Here is a 23,091-nt window from a genome sequence, read left to right on the forward strand (position 1 = left end):
GGGGGTGTTCCCTCTGCTGTTTCCTGAAGTCCACAATCATCTCCTTAGTTTTGTTGACGTTGATTGTGAGGTTATTTTCCTGTGTCCATAAATGAATTCTCTGAGAGTGCTTACAAAACAGTCCTTAGTATCATTTATAGCCAAGACACACCCATCAAAACATGACGAATAACAGATCTTAGGAACATTACACAAAGAACCTTTTACCCCACTCTGGGCCCCAGTAATTTTTCCCACATAAGCATACTATAAAAATTAATAAAACATTTATAAATATTACCTAAAGGATTCTGATTCTGCCACGAAAATGTTCATCTCTAGGAACCAGACCGTGTCTCCTTCCTGAGCAGTATGGTCCAATGGTGTTAATGCTTGCGTACTATTGTTTGTACAGATGAACGTGGTACCTTCAGGCATTTGGAAATTGCTCCCAAGGATGAACCAGACTTGTGGAGGGCTACCATTTTTATCCTGAGGTCCTGGCTGATTTCTTTAGATTTTATCATGATGTCAAGCAAAGAGGTACTGAGTTTAAAGGTAGGCCTTGAAATACATCCACACCTCCAATTGACTCAAATGATGTCAATTAGCCTATCGGAAGCTTCTAAATCCATGTTCTGGAATTTTCCAAGCTGTTTAAAGGCACAGTAAACTTAGTGTATGTAAACCTCTGACCCACTGGAATTGTGATACAGTGAAATATAGGTGAAATAATCTGTCTATAAACAATTGTTGAAAAAAATGACTTGTGCCATGCACAAATTAGATGTTCTAACCGACTTGCCAAAACTATAGTTTGCTAACAAGAAATTTGTGGAGTGGTTGAAAAACAAGTTAATGACTCCAACCTCAGTGTATGTAAACTTCCGATTTCAACTGTACCTGCACATGTGATGGACCATTGTTGGGTCATGAGTGCTACTTTCAGAACTACTGGCAAAAAAAGTATAGGAGAATCTTTTTAATAACACATACTGCTAACATAAGAAACTTAACTGATGTGTCAAACTTTTATTTTCTAGTCCAATAAACACCTTGCTTCACTTTTAAACAAGTTTAACTTTATTTTTTCAAAAGGTAAATAATTTCAAATACAAACTATAAGGTTACTTGATTTTCTGATCCAGATAGGGAATAGCCAGACTACTCTTACATCGAGTTTTTATACAAAATACATCTCATTACGGTATACAGAGCTCCAAAAGTACAGTGACATTTTGGCTCTGTACTTTGGATTTCAAATGATACAATGACTATGGGATTAAAGTGTAGACTGTCAGCTTTAATGAGGGAATTTTCATCCAACATTTAGAAATTACAGCACCTTTTGTATATAGTCCTCCCCATTTTAGGGGACCAAAAGTATTGGGACAAATTCACTTATCTGTATTGGCATTCACATTGATGTAGAAGTATTTAGAAACATATATTATATGCTTATTTACAATACAAGTAACCCCAAAACTACACAATACGTTATGTACCATACATTTCTATTGGGAACAAAATAAACGGAAACAACCAAAACAAACAGCAAATGCATCCAACAAGGTTGTAGGGTCACAAGCTTGATGTCATCATTGTGTGCTAGGAATATGGGACCAAATACTTTGCACTACTTTAATACTCATAAGTGAATTTGTCCCAATACTTTTGGTCCCCTAAAATGGGGGGGGACTATGTACAAAAAGTGCTGTAATTTCTAAACGTGTCCCCCCGTCTGCACTTTAACATTGTCACTGTCCCAATACTGTTGGAGCTCACCATCTCATTAAGGCCATAACACTGAACACAAGTACAGACACTTGGGGATAGTGTGTGAACACTGAGGCTGTTCAAGCGAGCCTCCTCACTGTCATTGACAGCCATCCCGTTTCTATTGGAGACACTCCCGTAACCATTATCAGTGACACTTCCGTTGCCATTGATGAAAGTCCCCTTGCCGTTGCCAACCATGGCGTTGTCATCCCATTAACCACCATCCCATTTTCATTGACAACCGCCGTCACCTGTCCCCTGCAAGGGGACCCTAGACAAGGCCTTCAGATCCTGGGGAAAGGGTAGGGATGGAAATGGGGAGGTGGGGTGTGGAAGCTCTAGAATGCCCCCCCTCCTTGCCCTCTCCCCTCTCCCCTCTGTTGGCCCGGAGGGTCAGGGCGGAGTGGCAGTCTAGACACACCTTGTTCACCTTGTTGCCATCGTACTCCAGAGTTACTTTGTTGTCTGAACACCTCCAACACACCACCTGACAAACAGGTGGAGACACAGGACGTCATGGTCATATCGGTCTGGTTATGTTAGAAAGAATGGAAGTAAACGGAACATGAATGCCATTTCAACTAATCATAACCTTAGCCCAGCCTTAGGTAAAGTGAATGTGTGCATCTATGTGTGCATGTCTATGTACCCGTGTGTGTGTGTTAACTCACACAGCCACAGGCTCTGCAGTGGTGTTTCCATCGGGTGAGGGCGTTGAAGGGTTCGCTACACTTCATACACATGGTCACCTCATTGTCCCAGATCCATCGAGGGGCACGCCGACCCAGCTCCTCCGTCTGTACACACCCACACACAAAAAAAAAATCAGTTTGTCTCGCCAACTTGTTTTTCCACCCATACATGCAAGAGGATCTCAAATGAGTCGTTTCTCCTTTCCTTTTGCTAAATGATCAGTTCCCCTCCACACCCATTTGCCTGTGATTTATCCCTCTATATGAATACAGCAAGCATACTGTACAGATGGAGAAACACACACAAAATAATGGAAGAAAATATTGTATTGGTCTCTGTTTTGCACAAAAATAAGGGATCCTTACAGATACCTCTACTTCTTTAGAAGCTGACTTAAAAGTCTCATTCTTCTGCCGGAAAACATCAATGGTGTCCTGAAAAGCCTGAAAGTACAAGGCACGTTAGACCATGTGTACTCTCCCTATATACTCATTATGTGCCATTGGTAATTTAAACGGGTTTTCAAAATATGACAAAGCACTGTTACCTTTATCCAGTCCTCTTCGTCTTGTTCAGAGCTAGAAAGACAACGCCACATGTTAACATTGATACAAAATATATACATCCATCCAAGACCTTCAGGTGAGTTATATTATTGTGATCCGCCCCCCCCCCCCCCCCCTACAATCCCCTCACCTGGCCTGTAGGTCCAGGGTCCTCTCCAGGGTCCTCTCCTTGCCAGATACCTGGAAGGTGTGGGGGTGGTGTTCGTTGGTGGTGCGCTGCACCGTCATGCCCTCCACGTCAATCCGTGTCCGCACGGTGAAGCGCTGCCCCCCCAGGCTGAACCGAGGAGTGCAGCACAGCAGCATGTTGTTTAACTGGATGGACAGCAGAGGGAGAGGCAAGAAAGACATAAGGATTTTAAGTATGCGCCACAAGAGTCTCCTGAATGACCCGTTAATGCAGGAGTGTCGATCTCATTCCACGGAGGGCAGAATGTCTGTTTTTTTTCTCCTTTCAATTAAGACCTAGACAACCAGGTGAGGGAGTTCCTTACTAATTGGTGACCTTAATTCATCAAGCACAAGGGTGGAGCGAAACCCCGCCCTCCGTGGAATGAGTTTGACATGTGTGGGTTAAATGGATGGATGTTCAGTGGTTCCTAGTCAGTGAAGTGCAAGATTCTGACAAAATAGAGATGATTTGATTTCAAATTATACATAGCAAAAAATCATGTCTGTTACACTATACACTATACATTTCTAGAGCAACATTATGTAATGTTGCGTCCTCCTAAACGCCATAAGGTCTCCATTGGGAAAGAGATGGTCTGACCTCAATGGGACTTCCTGGTAAAATAAAGGTTCAAATATTGTGAGCTGGTCTAACCAGGAAGAGGTGTCGCTCCATGGCGGAGTGCCTGGCAGCCAGCATCAGGATACGTCCCTCCCGGATGAACTCATTGGAGGGGTTCATCACGTCCTCCTCCTCACCCCCCAACATCTCGTAGATCTCCAGCAGCTTCTTCAGATTCTCCTAGAGGACAACACAGCAGAGCGGAGGATGTTAGACAACAAAGCAGATCACAAACTTCTGTTCCAACCGATTGCAAAATAACGAAGTACAGGATGGTAACCGTGGTTAACAGTAGTAACATTTTACTCACTATGCCTAAAGAAAAATGGTCTCTAGATATACTGTACTGACAATTGTTATCTGCAGTAAGTAGAGGATTAGCATATTAGTTCTGCACGTACTGATTGGCGGATGGCACTGTTGGAGTGCGTTGCTGCCATGGAGATGACCTGCAGAGACTCTGAAGGCAGACAAAGAGAACAACACCTTATTTTTTTTTTTTAAATTTAGGATAACAAAACCACAAAACCTAATCTATTATGGTTTCTGTGACAGTTCCTCAGACTTGTAGTAACTGTGATGACACTGCGTGAGTCTTCGCTAGCGATGAGGACTACCTGATCTGTGTTACAGTAAGAGTGAGGCCAGCCTTTGTGGATCTACTGTATGTTGGACTATGTCTATGCTACAGTAAGGCAGGTGCCAACTCACTCTCTGCATGGCTGTGGTCCGAGTCATCATCAGGCAGTCTCTTGAGGTAGTCTCTCAGCAGCATCTCATAACGAGGTAGTCTCTGGACCGGCTCCAACATGTGGTGCTGCAGGGTCAGACTACCACACACCTCCTGACTCTGGAAGATAACTCTAAATCAACAACAGGGCAAGACCGACTAAATGTTTCCACCACTGCAAAGTCAGCAGCTATTGATTTCCATTGGGTGAATGGTGATATGAAGATTAAGAGAATGAATAAAGATATTCAGTTAAAGTGTGAACAGAGATTTACTCGGTGTCCCTGCCCAGCCACTGTACCTGTATATCCTGTATGACGTTCCTGAATGGTGCGGACCTCTCCGTCCAGACTCTAAGCAGCTCCATGGCATGGTTGAAGCTCATCACGTACTCAGCATACATCCTGAGGAAGGGAGCATGCTGCTGCATGACATCACCCAGACGAGGGCTCACAGACCTGTGTGGTCAAGGGTCGGAGATCAAAGGTCAAAAAATGATTATTTAATCACTGTATAGAGATGATGCTAGCGATTTAAAGTAGGAATGTTAAAACCACGGCGGTCTTTGTGAGGCTGGATGAATTACATAAAATATAACCGTATTTTCATTTAATAACAAGGCTCCAATCCAATCATGTCCTTCAGTTCCATTGTAAATAATGACTTCATGTACTTCAATTGCAACATCATCTATTTGGGTTGTCTCACCATTGGCCCATGTGCGTCTCCAGGTCTGGCAGTAGGAACTGGCTGTGGAAGGTGTGGATAGAGGAGATGTTGGAGAAGATGGTCCTCACCACATCTACAGGGAACAAGCCTTTACCGGCCTCCTGAGTCAGCCGGGCACAGAACACCTGCATACACAGTGTTAAAACACTGCTAAGCAACACATACTGATCAAGTCATGTGGTGATAACTACAGTGGATGAACAGAAACCGTGAAGTTGACAGTGACACACTGACCTGGTCTAGCAGGTGAAGGCGAGCAACATAGGCCCTCTCTGTGAGCAGAAGCTCGTTGGCAATCTTATACAGCTTCTGTTCAGTGGAGTCCTGCACCCTCACCTCCTCACTCCCTCCCTCCATCTTCTTCTCATCTGTAGAGCTCTCCTGAAGCTTGGCCTCCTCAGTCCCAGTTCTGTGAGAGGGGGACAGGTCCACGTTGAGCCCTGTATCCACCTTCCCTCCGTCTCCTACATGGCCATCGACCAGTACAGCGTCCCTCATCAGGTCCAAACCATTCATATTTATGGGAGAGATTTCCCTCGCTCTGCCCTCCCTATGAGCCACTACTACTGCCCTGTCTGGACTGTGTCTGTGAGCATCCAGTCCTGTGTGGGAGCTGTCGGTAGACCCACTGTCTGGGTCCCTAGGCTGGTCCAGGCTTATAGAGGTGGTGGTATGTGTTGGGCTGCTGTTAGCTGATCTGAGCACAGACTGGTTTTCCTCAAGGTGAATGAGGTCAGGCAGGCTGCAGGGTGATCCTGCCATGTGACCATGTCTCTTCATCCTGGCCCCAGGGCTTCTCAGCTGGTTCAGCCTGGATCCTGCTCCCTTCCCTGTGGACTGAGATCCTAGTTTGGAGCGCTTCCCTGGGCTGTGGACACCTAGTCTCTTTCCTGGGCTCTGGGTCCCTGGTGGTACCCCCTTCACTTGGCTGTGGCTCGGCCTGGTCCCATGACACTTTCCTGGGCTGTGGACCGTTAGCCCCCTAGCTTGGGGTCCTGATCCCTTCCCTGTGAGTAGAGCTCCTTCTGGCCCCGTGACAGGGCTCTTCCCAGGGCTCTGGGGATGGGCAGGTTTAGGAGACACTGGAGATAGGGAGGGAGAAGCTGAGTAAGGGATCTATCCTAGCCTGGTTCCAGAACAAAAATATAAAACGCAACATGTAAAGCGTTAGTCCCATGTTTCATGAGCTGAAATAGGGAATTGACTAATTACTTTATATGAACTGTAACTCAGTAAAATCTTAGAAATTGTTGCAAGTTGCGTTTATATTTTTGTTCAGTGTATTTGTGCTGTCTTGCCAAATCCTATTGGTATGACAATGACCATAGAAGTTGGCAAAACAGCACAAACAGATTTTGGACCAGGCTACATTTAGCTTGTAGTGGAGTCTACTGGGCATTTGTAGTGGTATTTTAACACTGCATTTTAAACCAACCACACTCCCCTCAGTCCCCGTACTGTGCTTTGTGGTTTGAGTAGGGATTTCTTAGCAGGGCTCTTTCCATTGACCTCCTCTCCAATTGTGGCAATGGTGCTCCCACAGCTACAGTACTATACACAGAGCCACATGTACTGCTGCTCAGTACTGAGGGAGAGCGAGAGATCTAGTTAGAGTGAGAATGGACACCTGCCATAATGACATACAGTAAGGATATGAGGAAGTTAACATACTTTGAACAGTCCATCCTCTGATGGCGTACTTAGGCCGTCATTGTAAATAATAATTTAGTCTTCACTGACTTGCCTAGTTAAATAAAAGGTTCAATTTAAATAAATCTGTAATCGACACCCCTGTGACTTATTGGTTGGAGGGGAAATCTGTGTTTGCTACATCCATTCTGGGGTTTTGAGATTGGTGACGTGCGCCCATTGATTCTTGAATAATGTAACTTGTAATAGATGCCTCATGAGCTTGGTTCAACCGTCTTTCCCAGACGGAACCAAAAATGTAAGCTTGTTTAGCCCCGTTGTTTGTGAACAATGTACTTGTAAACAAACACTGTAGCCTCAAATGGTTAAAACGATATAGTTTTAGTCTCGTGGTTGGTCAGTCTTTGCATCCATAGCGCGGTCTATGAATGTGAGAGTGGTTGCATTTCTCCACCCCTATTCTTCAGCTGTTTACAGGAACATTAGCACAGTGGCTACTTGTCCCCCCACCGCTTTCTTTTCGGGATAATTATATTGTGTTGACTAATGAGTGAAATGTGTGTAAAACTGAATAAACGTTGTAAAAAAAAGTGTTTGGGCAGGAGAACTGTGTTACCTTGTTACAGTATTCATAGGGTGTAGCTCACTACTAGACTGTTCTCTACCCCAAATGTGGTGCCTCTCAATTCCTTTTTCTACGAGTTTCCAATGCTTTCAGGAGTTTTCCCCAATGATGTCAGGAGAAATGAATGATTAACAACTGCATTCCCGGACAAAAACAATGCCAAGCGCACTGATATTATAACCAACGCCAGGAATCAAATTCCCCACGTGTTGCAGAGATGGTGTTTCTCCCGGTCATCTGACTGCTTTTCCTTCTCACTTCCCTCAACATGTTAAGCCTTTCTTTCTTACTTCGCTGGAGAGATAATAGGCTACATGTCTTAACCAACAGACTGCAGTCCGTGTCTATTGAGGAGGAGAGGACCGCCAAAGTGACAGTTTGTTGTTTCGAAGTGGGCAAAAGTTAGCAAAACAGGTTCTGGATGTCAGGCTAACATTCCACTCCATGTACTCTTGTGTCATGCTGATTAGCATGATAAGGAGTGGCAAGATAACTCAAATAGGCCGGTACCCAGGCTAGGTAAAAATTCAACGGAAAATGCCAACTGCCAACATGAGTTTAGCATAATAAACAAGGGACTCTGCAGTATTGGCACAGTTTGTGTTCACAGACACACTCAAACCCTGTGTGTTTGTTATACAGTGGCCAGTTAAATCGAATATTACTTCGCTGGCTTAAATGGCACCGTGAAATAGTAAACCAACTGAATGATCGGCTTTTGCAGTTTTCTGATCAAGAAAAAGCACACAACTTAAATCCACAAGATGTGCTGTCTGTCGCTGACAAATGTCTCCTCTCTTCTCATATACACTGTTCCAGAGAGGACAGAGGAGCGCTTCGCACACGCACTTGCTGTTCTTGAATTGAGTCCTGCGTCGGTCTCAGACTCATACACACGCAAACACAGTCACTCACTGCTTATCAGCGAGTGTCCCTTTCTGACTGAGTGGTCACCGTGTGACTGTCTTGTCAGAGGAAGTGTATGGGGATGAGTTTCCTGAGTGAAATCAGGTGACAAAACAGCTCCATCAATAACTCAGAGTATTTGGTTAGCATCTTACATTAGGTTGAATCTACAACCCTTCTAACCTAGGACCTACCGCCTCCAGTTTATTACTGGGGGAAATAACAAACGTGAGACTATTGTCCAGTGAGGAGACGTGGATGAGAAATAGTTCTCTACAAACAAACTACATCCGTGTCTAAGGGACAGTAAATCACTAACATATTATGCCAGTCAGCTGTGCTCAGTCAACGCCTTGGCAGACATCACAGACACTATGTTATGGCTTCAGAACTACATAGACAAGAGGTAATCCAGTCAGATTTGTGCAGGTGAAAGGAGATTTCAGTTTAGCTCAACTTCAGTAATCCAAAGAGCTGAGCCCAGCTGCTGACAATTTGCACACACACACAATACCTAGAGAACGTTGTTTACAAACAAAACCCTGTTATGTTTTCAGGGCATGCCAGTGGTAGATTAGCATAACCAGTGAAACTACTGACTCTACTGACTCTTCTGCCTTAGACATGGCTGAGTTCACCCACTTCAATGCACTTGAGATGGTCACACTAAAAAAAAAGTGTAGGGCAATTCAACCACGAATAATACATTGCCCGAGTAGTTTACAATTAGAAAATAACACAGTAGATTATTTTGTAAAGAATATGCGCTAATATCGTGTCTCCATTGTGGCCATGACTGAAAGCCCTCAGCTAGGGACTAAATAGGAGACACTGGGGCCGTCACTACTGTACAGGGTTGACCAGACAGTTCCTACAGCATTAGATTGGGCTCCCCAATGACATGTAAACCTCGTCCATGTCAACACACCACACCAGGGTTTGCCACTCTCTGATCAGAATGTCTATCTATCTAAAGATAACTTGGCTGTGGACATCTTCACCGTTTCCTCAAAATATGACTTCGGATCAGAAACCACAGAGGATCCATCTCCACTATTCTGCTCAAAATGAGTTAAATCCATCATAACATGCATTGCAAAAAACACAGACGTCCTAGGCTATAATAGGATACATTTGAAATCTGTCCAGTGAGTTATATCACAACGTTTCCAAAAACAACTGCAGTTTGAGAAGGCTGACCTTCAGTCTCCCGCGGTATTCCCTTCGACTTTCTCCTCACCGCCGTCCGCCTAAACTCCTCCGTCTCACGATGAGTGGTCTTCACACTCTCCCTCTGTTCACCGTCAAACATGGTAATATGATTTATAATAATAACTTTTATACCACTTATTGTTCCCTTGAGCGTGAATAATGATCGGATTCGAGGCGTGTAGTCTACGAACGCCGGAGGGCTTTACGCAGGTAATTACCGTGCTGCTCCTCCAACAAAAACGTAAATAAGCGTACCAAAGTCCAATACCGATTTCCACATGCCATGAATCTCCATCAGTGGAATCGAATCCCGATAGATCTTAAACAACTGCACAAAAACCGCCCCCGTTTTATAAACCCTCCGCCCCCTGAGAGCCTTCTGTAGAGGGAACTCCCAATACTGTAGGCCATTTTCCTAAAGGTGTTTATGGTAAAGTTTTACAAAAAGATACACAAATGTTTAGCAGTCCCCTATAAGATTAGGGGGAATTTATTGTATTTTGAAATGTAGGATTTACATGGTTTAATATGCAATAAAAATGATTTGAAGATATCATACATTTATATATTGCTGTCTGAATGTCTAATGTTTTTTATTGAGTTGTCGAGTAGTGTTGATATTGTGCAAACCACGTTCAGTGCTTCATCTTTGTGCCCCGTCTACAATACACTCTCCAGGTCTAGGAAAAGTAGCTCGTAACATTCATCATTTTCTCCATAGCTTACTGTATGTCCAGTTGGCCTATGTACAACTTCAATGGTCTTTGAACCATCTGATACGTTTAAAGAAACCTTCTTATACAGGAGCAATACATATGGTGGGGGAAAATAGACAGCGCGAACCACAGTGTTACAACATACAGAATACTCCTGATATCCTCATTATTGAGGAGACATTGTGACTGCTAACTGTGCCATCCACTAAACAGATGCGGGAGACAAATGTCGTTTGAACGCGTTCAATTGTGAAACTGACTAGATATCCCCTTTCCCGTACTCTCGCCCTTGGGCTCCAAAGCCAGTTTGCTCTCCCAAACTAATGCCTAGGGCTTTAGCTCTGTGGGTTAATACAGTCTCTGGCTGGTTACACAAAACTCCTCCCCTCTCCTTCATCTGCTTCATATGATGTCTGAGAAGCCTAGTGCGGTCTCTGGCAGTTTGTTACATGGCTTCCAGTTGCAATAGATGTAGGGAACGGAGCAGATAGGACAGCATTCACCAGAATAACACAAAAGGATGACAAAACCCAATGTTTTTGAAACATTACTGTAGTTAGCAACCACAGGTCTGGTCAGAGATCCTGTAGAAATAGAATGTTCAGCCTAAAGCCAGGTTGAGGTGTGTGAATTCATCCCATTGCCACGCCTCTGAGCTGTGACTGGACGTGTTATATAGATGGTTAAAAGTTGCTGGGTGGTGGTTTGAGAAAAGCTCCAAATTGGTATTTCTAGGTTAGCATACATGGTTGAATACAGTACAGCATAAACTGCCAACTACCTCTACTATTACTACAACTTCAGTGCTACTAGTACTACTATTCTATAGCAAAATCTGTCTACACGCCGATCCAGCATGGTTACTTCCATACACAGGATGTAGAAAACAAGAGGCAATCTTGGATAGAGATCTACTTTCAACATCATTATTTAACCCAGTGGGGGTTAACAGTCGATCACAACTAGTATTGGAATGCATTGGTCAGTTTGTGCTTGTAAATCAGGAGGTTGATTGATTCCTTCAGAGAAACAGGTTGACCAAAAGTACTTTCCAAATGGCACCCTATTCCCTATGTAGTGCACTACTTTGGGGAATATGGTGTCATTTGGGACGTGGATGATGTTTCAACATAGATACTGTAGAACCAAGGAAGGATGATAACGGTACAAACACTGTCAGCTTTTACAATGTTTGGAAATCTCTTATCCTGTAAAACACATTCAAAGTGCAATAGAAACATTTATATATATATACACACAGAAGGGTGTGTGTGAGCAAAGTGCATTTTAAAGAAATTCCATAGAATATAAAAAACAAGCTACGATCTTGGGGAGGGTTGGGGACAAGCAATGAATCCAATCCAAAAAGAGCAGAAAAGGACTCAAACAATCTGGGTTTGCGAAAGCTAATACCTTTTTTACATGCATTTCAAATACACAGTTATGGTTTTGTCCTCTGCCGCCTTGGCGTTCACTACATACTGTATGTACCATTAATGATTGTACAGCTAGCTATACATTCAGCAAAACCCAACAGTTGTCCACCTCTTGAACCCAACAAAATTATCATCACTGGTCGCAACATAAAAGTATGTTTCAACAACCCCCAAAACACTAGACAAATACATGATGAATAATGACTAATAGCTAGCGCGGTAGTAAAGATGGCTGCATGTCGCTCTTTTCTCCCACAGACCCTCAAGTCAGACAGTCTGTTATAAGTCTTTGTGAGTGTCGTCCTTCTCTTCCTTCAGTGAGAGGCACTGCTCTGGCTCTGCCCCGCAGAGTCCTGTGATGGGGTTAGAGGTCAGGGTGTAGTAGTTCCAGGGTTTATAGAGGACCTGGGGAACAAGGCGGCTGGGCGAGCCAAAGGAGAGGCACTCGTGGGGGGTTGCTGCTGTAGCTGCTCAGGGGGCAGTGAGCTCGGTACTCCCGGATAGCCGACACAATGCTACGTCTGGGAGGAGCATGACCAGAGACAACCAGAAGACAAGAGGAAGAGGAGATAACAGGAGATACACTATACCTGACAAAGATCTCAGACATCTACCTCAATCACTCACAGACAAAAGGACGTATCAATGAGGATTTAAAATATAATAATTTATAGTGTTCATGGTAGGTCAAGAAAGGCATAAAAAACTCACACACCCAAAACACACAGGGTTGATTTTCTGATGCTGTACCCTGGCTATACTGATGCTGTACCCTGGCTATACTCTAAGTGATATGGAATAATTAACATATACTGTAAACATATGCAACGTTTCAGTCCCATGTAGAGTTTTAGCCTGGTTCCAGATCTGTTAGTGCTCTTGCCAACTCATTGTTTCTTTGTGGCATGACAATGAGTGAGGAGTTGGGATGATAGCACAAACAGACTGGCACTAAATTCTGGTCTAAACTGTTTACCTGCTGGCTTGGGAGGCCTTCTCCCACCTTAGCTGTGAGGAGACTGGCGGCACTGTGGCAGCAGACTTCTGACGATCTATGAGAGACTGACAGATTAGATGGAGAGGTGACAGGGATGGGGAGCAGGGGACATCACAGGTGATCATATCCAAGGGAAAAATACAGACTACTTACCAAGAAAATCACCCCCCATCACCCCAGCGCTTTCAAGTACATATAGTGAAAAAAAAATCTTCAATAATGTTCCTATTCTTAAATATTCCCAAACGCCTAACAACTTATGTATTTGATATATTGTACTGTTCTATGGAATGTACGCTTACAGTATGCTATGATGAACCCGTGTGCTTGTGCAATAACTGAGCAGGCTGTGTAAAGTAGGCCTATGCATATCTGAGTGGAACACACGACAGCAACTTCATGAGACTGAGATTATAAGGAATTCCTCCCTAGAACACATGAGAGAGATGCTCAAGGCCACTCAAAACAGAAAAGATGACGACACACAAAATACAGGTCATTTATACATGATATTTACAGTATATACGAAGAGTATGAACATAGCACTGTACACAGCATACAGCTTTCCAATACCCTGTGTTATATACACATGCATATAAAGTGCTCAAAAGCTAACAGGCTGACAATCAGTGATAACTATTAACAGTCTGCCTGGAAATGGATATGGCGTTAGCACAGGCAAGGATGTTTAGATTGACAATGTTCCACATTATGAAAGACGCCTGAAACAGAGAGCAGAAGAGGAAAATGGCATTCACTGTACTCACATAGAGGGAGAAATCACAGGCCAATAGATGCGGTGGGAAACCAATACATTGGAAAGGGGAAGGAGGTCAAAAACGCATTTGACAGGATTAGAATCCTCTTGCATTTACGGATGGAATTATGATGTCGCGGGACCGAAAACAGGAATGAGTTTGGTGGGTGTCTGATGTGTGTGTGTATGTGTGTATTTTGGAGAGTGCGAGTCGGGCGGAACGAGGAGGGTTTCACAGAGAGGAGGTCACACTGGTTTCCTTTCTTGAGAAGCTAAGACGGCAACCCCTAGCACCTATTTGATATTTGACAATCCTTCACTTTTTATTCCCTTATTGCAGAAAATATCTATATCCAGCTAATTTACCCTAAGATGGAAATGTTCCATATTATAACCTACACTATACTACAACTACAAAGGTGTTCTGCTCAAAGTAACAGGCATACAGTGTTGTGTCAAGGCAGGTAGATGGTGCAGATGTAGAAACTGGAGTGAAGGACAGACTCATGTCAAGTAATTGCGAACGTGATGAAGGGTAATGAATGAAACAGAGTAATACAAACTCCATGTATTAAAACATGAAGGTCACGGAGGTGGTTCCCACGCCAAATCTACAGTGTTCATTGTGTTTCTGTACAGTCACCATTAACATTCCACCAGCTCAATCAGCCCAACAATGAGTGCAAGAACAGTGAGTATTTCTGTTGTGAGAAATATGTAAATGTTCACCTAACGTTGTCAACAATGTAGCTGAGAGGAGTCCTGTCAAATGCGTTTTTTTTGCTCCCTGTTGCCAGTTATAACAACATGTAGATCACTTGAACCAATGGAGACTGGGATTGTTAGAGTGTAGACACACAGTGTTGTTGTGGTACTCTGGGCTCCAGATTTGGGACTGGCGGGGGAGGGGGAGACTGGACTGGGTCAATACTAGAGAGGGGAGTCAAAACAGGGAGAGACTAAGGAGACTTTTCTGACCAACATCCCATTGTCAGCACAACTAGCACAAAATCTATAACTGACCCTTAACCAAACTCATAACCTTAACGTCATTTTAACCAATTCAAAAATGAAATATCGGTTTGCACGTCAGCCACGCCCCCTTAGTTCTTCCCGTCAAAACCAAACTGTGCATGGATTGGGCCAAAGTTTGCAAAGGCTATTCACTGGTCAACACCCAGTAGCAGTGTATCCCTCATCAAGAGCACTGCTTACAAACACTTACGCTGATCATCTGGCAAGGCTTTGTTATTGTCCATTCTAACCTATTGGATAGGGTCAAAAAAACAAAAAACAATATGAAAACTGTTGTTGTTGGCATGATCAGGTTGTACTGATCAGGTGCTGTAGTTGTTAAGGCACACACATACACAGGTGACACACTCACATGTGCAGAAACTGTGGAATCCCATCTATGCATCATACAGTAGCTCTACACTAACTAACCCATAGCCTAAATGTCATTCAAATGTTGGTCTATATTTCTAGATCAGCGTAAGGATAATTCTGGTTAACAATACATCCTTGTTGAACCCCAGTTGAAAAGTGTGTGTGTGTCAGCTTCCCTGAGTTTGGTGGTAAGTGAGTTTTCTATCGATGACATTCATCCATCTATGTTGCTGTGTTCCTCTGGAGTTACCCTCCGAGGCACTAGGGGTGCTACGTAGCCACAGCTCACTGTCTGTCTCGCCTACTGATATGAAACCCAGAATCACCCATCTCGCTCTGTCTCATAACGCTAACATTAAAACCATCATGATGTGCTGATTCCAGGTCATTTATGTTACAGGTTTAATATGATATTCAACCTCGTCTTCAGTCTAAATTCTAAATATACAGTGATATTACAAACTGCCATTGGGTGGTGCTAGACTCCAAATATGTGCCAGGTTTACACAGCAGATGTGAGGATGACTGCAATAATATTGTGAGGACAGTGTGTACAGAGCTGTGAGTAATAACTGAACAATTAAAAATAGCAAACAATCCATAATCATTGATCTGTCTTATCCAATACTTGCTTTGAATGACATTTGGTTACAGTATCTGTGATTTTCATTAAAAACAGAGAGAGCGAATAACACTGTCAAGTGGTTGATCTGTGGAGACCTCAGTCCAACATGTGAACAAATTCCTTCAAATGTCCAGTTAACCTAGACATCCTTCTCATCCGTCTTTCCATACAGCGGTAAGGTCCTGCACACGTATTCATTTGCTTGTGTGGATGGCGACTTGATTTAAAGGGCGAGACCAGAACTACTGTGTATGTATAGTCTGTAAAGTGTCCTGTCTCTCCTGTAGCTTAGACCGATCAACAGTCTGTGAATAAGAGGAAGGCAGGGCCACTTGTGCTCCATGTTGTGTTAAATCCCTGAGCAGAGTCAGTCTGAACATTCGCGCCGATACAGAGCCACATCCACATGCTGCATCGAGGCCAGAGGCTTAGGCACAAGAAACAGGAAACCAGTCTGTCCTCCTCTCTGTGAGCCCCACCCACTCTCCCAGGGGCCGATGGGAAATGTAGTTTTGCATCATTAAAGAGGCTGATGGGATTTGTAGTAGTGTCAGTGAGGAGATTGATGGGAATTGTAGCTTAGTGTCTGCGAAGGTGCCGATGGAATCTGTAGTTCTGTTTAGAGAGGGGACTCATGGGATTTGTAGTGTTGTCAGTGAGGAGGTTAATGGGAACTGTGGTTTAGTGTCAGTGAGGGGGCCGATGGGAACCGTAGTACCTAGGGTAGAGTGGACTGTAGCTGCTGGTGAGACTATATGAAGTGTGGGGGGTGTACGACGAGGGTGGGGTATATGATGAAGGAGAGTAATGAGCAGTTGAAGGGGTATAGGAACTGAAGGGGGTATAAAGGGAGGAAGGGGTGTAAGAACTAGAAGGGATATAGGAACTACGAGGGGAGTAAGAAGAGGGGGTATAAAGGGCTGAGGTACGCGTCAGGTTGGTAAGGGGGCGAGTTCGAGGGGAGCTCCATGTCAACCGGCGAGACCCCAGTATGGGAGAACGGTAGGGGGAGGAGGGGGCCGAGCCAGGCTGAGCACCCCTGCTAGGAGACGGCCGTGAGTCTGAGGAGTAATGCCTGGAGAGCCCAGTACTGCTACGTTCTAAACTAAAACTGTGGGAGTCGAGACTGAAACTGTGGGAGTCGACCTCTAACGTCCGGACACCCAGTGCCCACTGGGAGTCATCCAGCATGTGGGGAGTGGATGGGGGGGTCCAGGAGGAGGAGAGCGCTTCCAGGGAGGGGGGGCTGCCTGGTACTTTGGGGCCTGAGGGGGCCGTGGAGGAGGGGCTGACGGAGTGTCTATGATGTGACGTTGGGGAGCTCAGAGCTAGGGCGTCTGTAGTAGCAGAGGACAAGTTTAAGGGGGCGCCAGCGCCGGTGGTGGGGCTGGAGGGAGGAGCAGGACTTACTTTGGGAGTGCTGCTCTTCATGCGGGCCACCTTGCTGCCGCGGGTGCGGTGCGACTGCTCCTGGTCGAAGGCTAGGTCCTCCAGACGCTGGGTCAGGGCTAGTTTCTGCTGGATGGCCATCCGCAGGAGCGAGTTGAGCGTCTTCTTCTCGTCCTCCGCCGCAGCCAGCTGCCTCTGCATCTCATCCAGCTGAGTCACATACTCGTCACACCTGAGAAGTTTCAAGGAGAGGGGTTGGGTGCTTGCAAAAAACAAAAGTTTTGGTTACACAGTGTAGGTGGAGATGGGTTCAGAAGAAATAACGTGATCAGAAGAAGAAGTAGAGAAGAATGGAGAGAGCCGGGGAGAAATAGTAAAGGCAGGATGTAGAACTAGTCTATCCCTTTAACAATCTATCCCTGGTCCTTGGTCTCTCCCCTGGTAGTGAACAGTAAACATTCAATAAAATAAAGATAGATGAAGGGATAGAGCGAGGAGGGAAATAGTCACCTGGTAGAGAACAACAAGAAGTCAATAGAAGAAAGATAGATGAAGGGATAGAGCGAGGAGGGAAATAGTCACCTGGTAGAGAACAACAAGAAGTCAATAGAAGAAAGATAGATGAAGGGATAGAGCGAGGAGGGAAATAGTCACCTGGTAGAGAACAACAAGAAGTCAATAGAAGAACGATAGATGAAGGGATAGAGCGAGGAGGTAAATAGTCACCTGGTAGAGAACAACAAGAAGTCAATAGAAGAAAGACAGATGAAGGGATAGAGCGAGGAGGGAAATAGTCACCTGGTAGCGAACATGGCTCTGAGCGATGAGAAGGTGGCAGCATCCTCCTTCAGGGCCTTCAGTTCGTTCCTCAGCTTCATCATGGTGTCTGTCACCATGTGCTTCTCATTCTCATACTTACTCTTCAGGTTGGCCAGGGCATTCTCTGCAGTCTGCAAGAACAAGGGAACAGGGACATTTCTTTCACCTTTATTTAAACAGAAAGCCCCATTGAAGTCAGAATACATTTCCCCCCAAGTGAGTTAGAAGACAATTGAAAATTCAAAAGTGAGGACATTAGTGTGACTGTGACAGCAGTCTCTATATACTCTATATATCCTAATGGCTACCGTAGCCTGGTGAGAACCATCTACAGCTTTCGGAGATTTCTTGGGACCAGCCTCAAAGTAGATTCTAGCAAGGCCGTGTTAGACAGCGAATCCATATCTCGGATACCATATCCATGTCTGACCTGTTTGTTCGCTTTGAGCACCAGTCTGAGGGTAGCTATCTGTTCTCTCTTGGTGCTGAGCAGGGACTTGAGCTTCAGTATCTCCTCCATACAGGCCTCTTTGTCCTTGTCAAACAGCGGGGCCAGTTCCCTGGCTGCAGCCCTCTGTCTGGACAGCTGGAGTGACCGGTCCACTGCCCTCTGGAGGTGCCTCACCTGCAGCATGTTCATCAAGGGAGGTTGTTAGCGAACATTAGCTAATGTTGTCAGTCAGATACACTGGAATCTGTGTCTGTTAGCTTCATGATGACCATTTGGAAGGTTAAAGGTGACACCTGGCATACAAACTGTGATAAACTGTTTCAGGTTTGAACTGCCAATGAAATCAAAAGGTGTGATGATATATGCTTGCTAGTGAATGTACTACGAATAGTGAAACTATATTCTGTTTGACATGTTCATTCAAATGATTCAAACGGAGTCACCTGCTCTCTGATGATGGCGTTGAGGTTATAGATGTTCATGGGTTCCCTACGCAGGTCTCCAGCTGGCTCTACCGCAGGCGACGATGATGATGATGAAGATGAGGAAGAGGCACTGATGCTGGGGGACCCCGTAGGAGGGGTGCGGGGTACAGGACTGTCTCTGTCCCTCCCCCCGTCCCGGCCTCCCTCTCCTGACAACCGCTCTTTGGATGGGGATTCCGAGGGGCTACGAGACTCCGCCGTGGATGAAGAGGTTGCAGCGGCAACGGCTGCGAGCCGCCGGGCGAGGCGGGGCGTGAGTAGAACGCGGGTGTCGTCACCCTTGAGCGAGGCACTGATACCCCTTAGTCCTCTGCCGTGTCTGTAGTAGTCTAGCATCACCCGGTTGGGCGTCTCATTGTTACAGAGGCAGACGTGGTGGTAAAGTTGAGCCAGCTCCTCGCTGAAGGTGACCAGTTCGTCCTGTGCTGCGTTGAGCGCCCCCTGGCTCTCGCTGGCCATGTTCTTGGCTGTTTTCAGCTCCGTCTCCAGGCCCCCCACCTTCTCCCTACCTTCCCGGCAGCTCCTCTCCAGCCTCCCCACCTGCTGCTCCAGAGATCTGTGCTGGGCCTCTCCGCGCGTCCTCTCCTCCACCCCGCCCTCCACACACTGGTTGTACCTCTCTCTCAGCGACTTCAACTCAGCCTTTAGCTCGACCACCTCGGTTACAGCCACCCTGTATTTACACTGGAGGATTTCCAGACCCGGGGTCTGGTGGCAGAACGCCTGGCCCCTGCTGTGTATTAATCCCTTCTCTTTCTCCTCCTCTTCCTCTTCTCCCTGCTCCATCAGGGCCTCTCGGTTGAGGTGGGCCTCCTGGTCGTGCTGGGCCTCCTGGGCGAGATGGGCCTCCCGGTGCAGGTGCCTGAGGGCGGTGACTCTCTCGCTGAGGCGGAGGGCCCTCTCGTGCTGCTCGTTCAGGGCACCCTGTGTATGCTGCAGCTGCGTCTGACACTCTTGCAGGCTGATCAACAGCCCTGTTTTCTCCCGCTCTGCCTATGAACACACACACACAAACAGCTATTTTCAGCCTATTGTTAAACTAGTAGCTTTCTTATCATCTCCAGCCCCACAACCTTAAATAAGCTGCATCATTTCCCTGCACACTCAGCACAGTCCACCTCATCCCTTAGGCCCCCCCCCCGCTGAAAGAAACAGCACAGACAAGCATAGGCTGGTCCAGCATAGGTGTTGATTTTGCTGGTGACCAACCTTCACTCTGATTTCTTGGTGCCTTCGCTGTGTTTTTGCGGTGACCAGCCTTCGCTGTGTTTTTGCTGGTGACCAGCCTTCGTTGTGTTTTTGCTGGTGACCAGCCTTCGCTGTGTTTTTGCTGGTGACCAGCCTTCGTTGTGTTTTTGCTGGTGACCAGCCTTCGCTGTGTTTTTGCTGGTGACCAGCCTTCGCTGTGTTTTTGCTGGTGACCAGCCTTCGTTGTGTTTTTGCTGGTGACCAGCCTTCGCTGTGTTTTTGCTGGTGACCTACCTTCGCTGTGTTTTGGACACAGTGACCTGCAAAAGCTGGTCACCAGCAAAACCAGTATCAAGTCATATCATGCTGGATTTAAAAGTGATGTTTAATTTCTATTGGAATCCAGCCAGTGTGGGGATATCCAATAATTGTAACTTTTCTTCACCCACGATATGCATTCAGAATGACTGCCAGGGGCAGAAAGAGGAATAAATGAGACTACCCAAATTATCTAAACTGGAGCAATAAGTCCAACTAACAGATTGTATTAGTTTAGAAAAAATGTATGTTATTTATCTTTGTGTAGCATAAGATTAATTAATCAATCAATGTACATGCAAAAACACCACAAACAAGAGAGATATTGAGACAATTTAAAGAATCTACTGCAATAGAGCATGCTGGGAAATGTAATAATGATGGGCATGGTCAGGGTAGCTAGACCATGCTAGACCAGCATGGACCAGCATACCAACATCACCAGCATAAACTGGTATGTGTCCAAAACACAGCGAAGGCTAGTCACCAGCAAAACCAGCTAGACTATTCTAGTAAACCATCATACCCAACTAGACCATGCTGGACAGACCAGCTTGACCAGAACTAACCAGCATAGGCCAGCAAATACCAGCATGGACCAGCTTGAAATGTATGCTGGTCTATGCTGTTTTTTTCAGCAGGGCCTAAGCCCTGCACACTACTGAGGGTACAGTAAACCTTGCACACTACTGAGGGTACAGTAAACCTTGCACACTACTGAGGGTGAATCAATAGTCTAGTGTGTCAGTGAGGATATAAATAAGCCTTTCCTCCAGTCCAGCCAATCGGAGCGAGGCTGAGGGAATGTGTGGGGAGATGCAGTTTCACCTATAGGGACTGCAGTAAATGGTTGGACACACATCAACGCCACACACATCCTACTGCATCTTCATCTCACTGGCCAACTGGGCTGGAGGAAACTACAGAAGAGAAGACACCCACTATGAAACAAAATGGCGGCCATTTTGATTAGAGTCCACGTAACAGCAAGTGGTCCAGTAACGGCTGATCCCACAGCTTCTCACTGGTGCTACAACACTTTATCTGACTGCTGGGATAACCTTTATTATTTATCGTCTTAAGAGGTTGAAAAAGGGAGAGGCAGGCCGAGCGAGATAGAGAGAGAGAGAGAAAGAGAGATGAGAGATGAGAGAGAGCAGGAATAGAGAGAGCGCTGTATGCAGTGAGGTTATGTCAGCAGTCTCTCACTCTGAATAATTCAACACTTATTCCTACATCTACAATATGGGGCTGCTGAGGGGATATAGACGTGTTCATTTGTACAGCATCGGTGTGTTCACTTTGTAATATTGTTTATGTTTACATTGATGAGCTAGAATGAGTATGTTTGTTTGCCACAGTGTTCTGATATCCTCCTGTATGTCATTGTTACATGCTTATAACACTGAGAAATCTGAGCACTAGACTCCAGAGGCTCCCGAAACGCCCCTCTACTCATTCAAACCGAGTGAACCGTACATCTCCACCCACCTGTAGCAGCTGCTGCTTGAGCTTCTGTATCTCTGTCAGGTTCATCTCACTGAACAGATCCGACACCATCCCCTCTCCTTTCCTCCCCGCTCCCCGACACTCTCCATTGGCCCTGGGCAGCGACCCTGTCCCCGTCCCAGTTCCTGACCCTCCATGTAGATGCCCGTTACACCTGCCCGGCTCCTCTGAGCTGGGCGACAGGGCGGAGACAGGCGTAGCCGTGCCACTAGGTGGAGCTGAAGTGAAAGTGAGGTGGGCGCTGCCCGTGTATTGGACGTCACACAGGCTGAGGTGGTGGACCAGCTCCTTGCGGAGGTGCTTCTTCTGCTCCCGCTCGCTCTTCAGTGAGTCCAGGGCCTCCTCTAGCTGGGCCTCGGAGATGTCTTTGAGACGTAAGGCGTCTTCTAACTGACTGTTCAGCAGCTCGGTCTCCTCCTCCAGAACCTTGATCTCATGCTTTAACCCCTCGTACTCCACCTGAGGGAGGGAAGGAGGGAGGAAGGGGGAGGGAAGGAGGGAGGAAGGGGGAGGGTAGGAGGCAGGAAGGGGGAGGGTAGGAAGAGGTAAGTAGAGAGGTGTTAGGGATGGGATGTGCGTGTGCGTGTGTGTGCGTGCGTGCGTGCGTGTGTGTGTGTGCGTGTGTGTGTGTGTGTAACCACATGTATGTGTAAGTGTGTCTGTGTGTGCATGCGCGTGTAGGTGTGCGTTTGTGTGTGTGTGTGTGTGTGTGTGTGCAACCGCATGCATGTGTATGTACTGTGTTCTCTCACCTGATTCTGTTTGAGAGTGGACACTAGTTTCTGCAGGGTGATGTTCTCCTCCTCCAGCTCAGTGTAGTCCTGTAGGAGTCGAGCCTCTCTGAACTTATACTCCCTGATCTCCTCTCTCATCCTGCTCCGCTGCAGCTCCAACATCTCATTACTCTACAGGACAGACACAAACACCAGGGTTTAGTTAACACACACAACCCTGGCTACTATCAAATACACAAGACCTGTGGTTATTATCAATAACTGTGCATACATGTATATAGTAAGTAGCCACTGCTCTGAGTCTCCTCTAAACCCCACCCCCTGACCTCTAACCCCTGGTGCCTCACCTCTCTGAGCTCCTGCAGCAGGGAATTGAGGTGTTCGTTGTCGGCCTGTGTGTTGACTGTGACGGCCCGGCTCTGTTTGAGCTCTGACTGGATCACCAGCAGGCGACTCGTGTAGTACGCCTCCTTCGTGGCTGACTCCTGCAAGAGGGTCTCCTCGTTGGTCTCCCCGTCCGCAGCCACCTTGCGCTGGGTGGAGAAGGTCTGGCCAAACGCCTGGGCAGGGGCAAAGGAGGGGCGAGAGAGAAGTTTTGACGTTTTAGTAGCATAGC

General features: G+C 46.0%; 2 protein-coding genes across 3 annotated transcripts in view; both read right to left on the reverse strand.

The window, feature by feature from the left end:
• Positions 1-1,039: 1,039 nt before the first annotated feature.
• On the reverse strand, positions 1,040-9,991 carry LOC139379343 (FYVE, RhoGEF and PH domain-containing protein 4-like). 2 transcript variants are annotated; one of them, XM_071122150.1, is made up of 12 exons: positions 9,651-9,991; positions 5,504-6,351; positions 5,249-5,394; positions 4,842-4,998; positions 4,522-4,660; positions 4,212-4,270; positions 3,844-3,990; positions 3,148-3,332; positions 2,999-3,029; positions 2,823-2,894; positions 2,430-2,555; positions 1,040-2,245 (listed from the first exon to the last, which is right to left on the reverse strand). In XM_071122150.1, exons 1-12 carry the CDS (start codon positions 9,760-9,762, stop codon positions 2,030-2,032), a joined length of 2,238 nt encoding a protein of 745 aa, XP_070978251.1. In that variant the 5' UTR covers positions 9,763-9,991; the 3' UTR covers positions 1,040-2,029. The 2 variants fall into 2 exon arrangements, with proteins under 2 accessions (XP_070978251.1, XP_070978252.1); XM_071122151.1 differs by lacking the exon at positions 9,651-9,991 and having other exon boundaries at positions 2,817-2,894; positions 5,504-6,345.
• A 6,205-nt stretch (positions 9,992-16,196) lies between these two features.
• The window catches only part of LOC139379344 (protein bicaudal D homolog 1-like), a 41,925-nt gene continuing 35,030 nt past the window's right edge, over positions 16,197-23,091 (reverse strand). The window contains exons 2-8 of the mRNA XM_071122152.1: positions 22,823-23,035; positions 22,494-22,646; positions 21,724-22,200; positions 18,685-19,719; positions 18,221-18,415; positions 17,770-17,921; positions 16,197-17,203 (exon numbers count right to left, since the gene is read on the reverse strand). Coding sequence (XP_070978253.1) covers positions 16,270-17,203; positions 17,770-17,921; positions 18,221-18,415; positions 18,685-19,719; positions 21,724-22,200; positions 22,494-22,646; positions 22,823-23,035 — 3,159 coding nt within the window. The 3' untranslated portion in view covers positions 16,197-16,269. The remainder of the gene's footprint in view (positions 17,204-17,769; positions 17,922-18,220; positions 18,416-18,684; positions 19,720-21,723; positions 22,201-22,493; positions 22,647-22,822; positions 23,036-23,091) is intronic.

The sequence above is a fragment of the Oncorhynchus clarkii genome, chromosome 21 (assembly GCF_045791955.1).
Source record: "Oncorhynchus clarkii lewisi isolate Uvic-CL-2024 chromosome 21, UVic_Ocla_1.0, whole genome shotgun sequence".
In the NCBI taxonomy this organism is placed as follows: domain Eukaryota; kingdom Metazoa; phylum Chordata; class Actinopteri; order Salmoniformes; family Salmonidae; genus Oncorhynchus; species Oncorhynchus clarkii.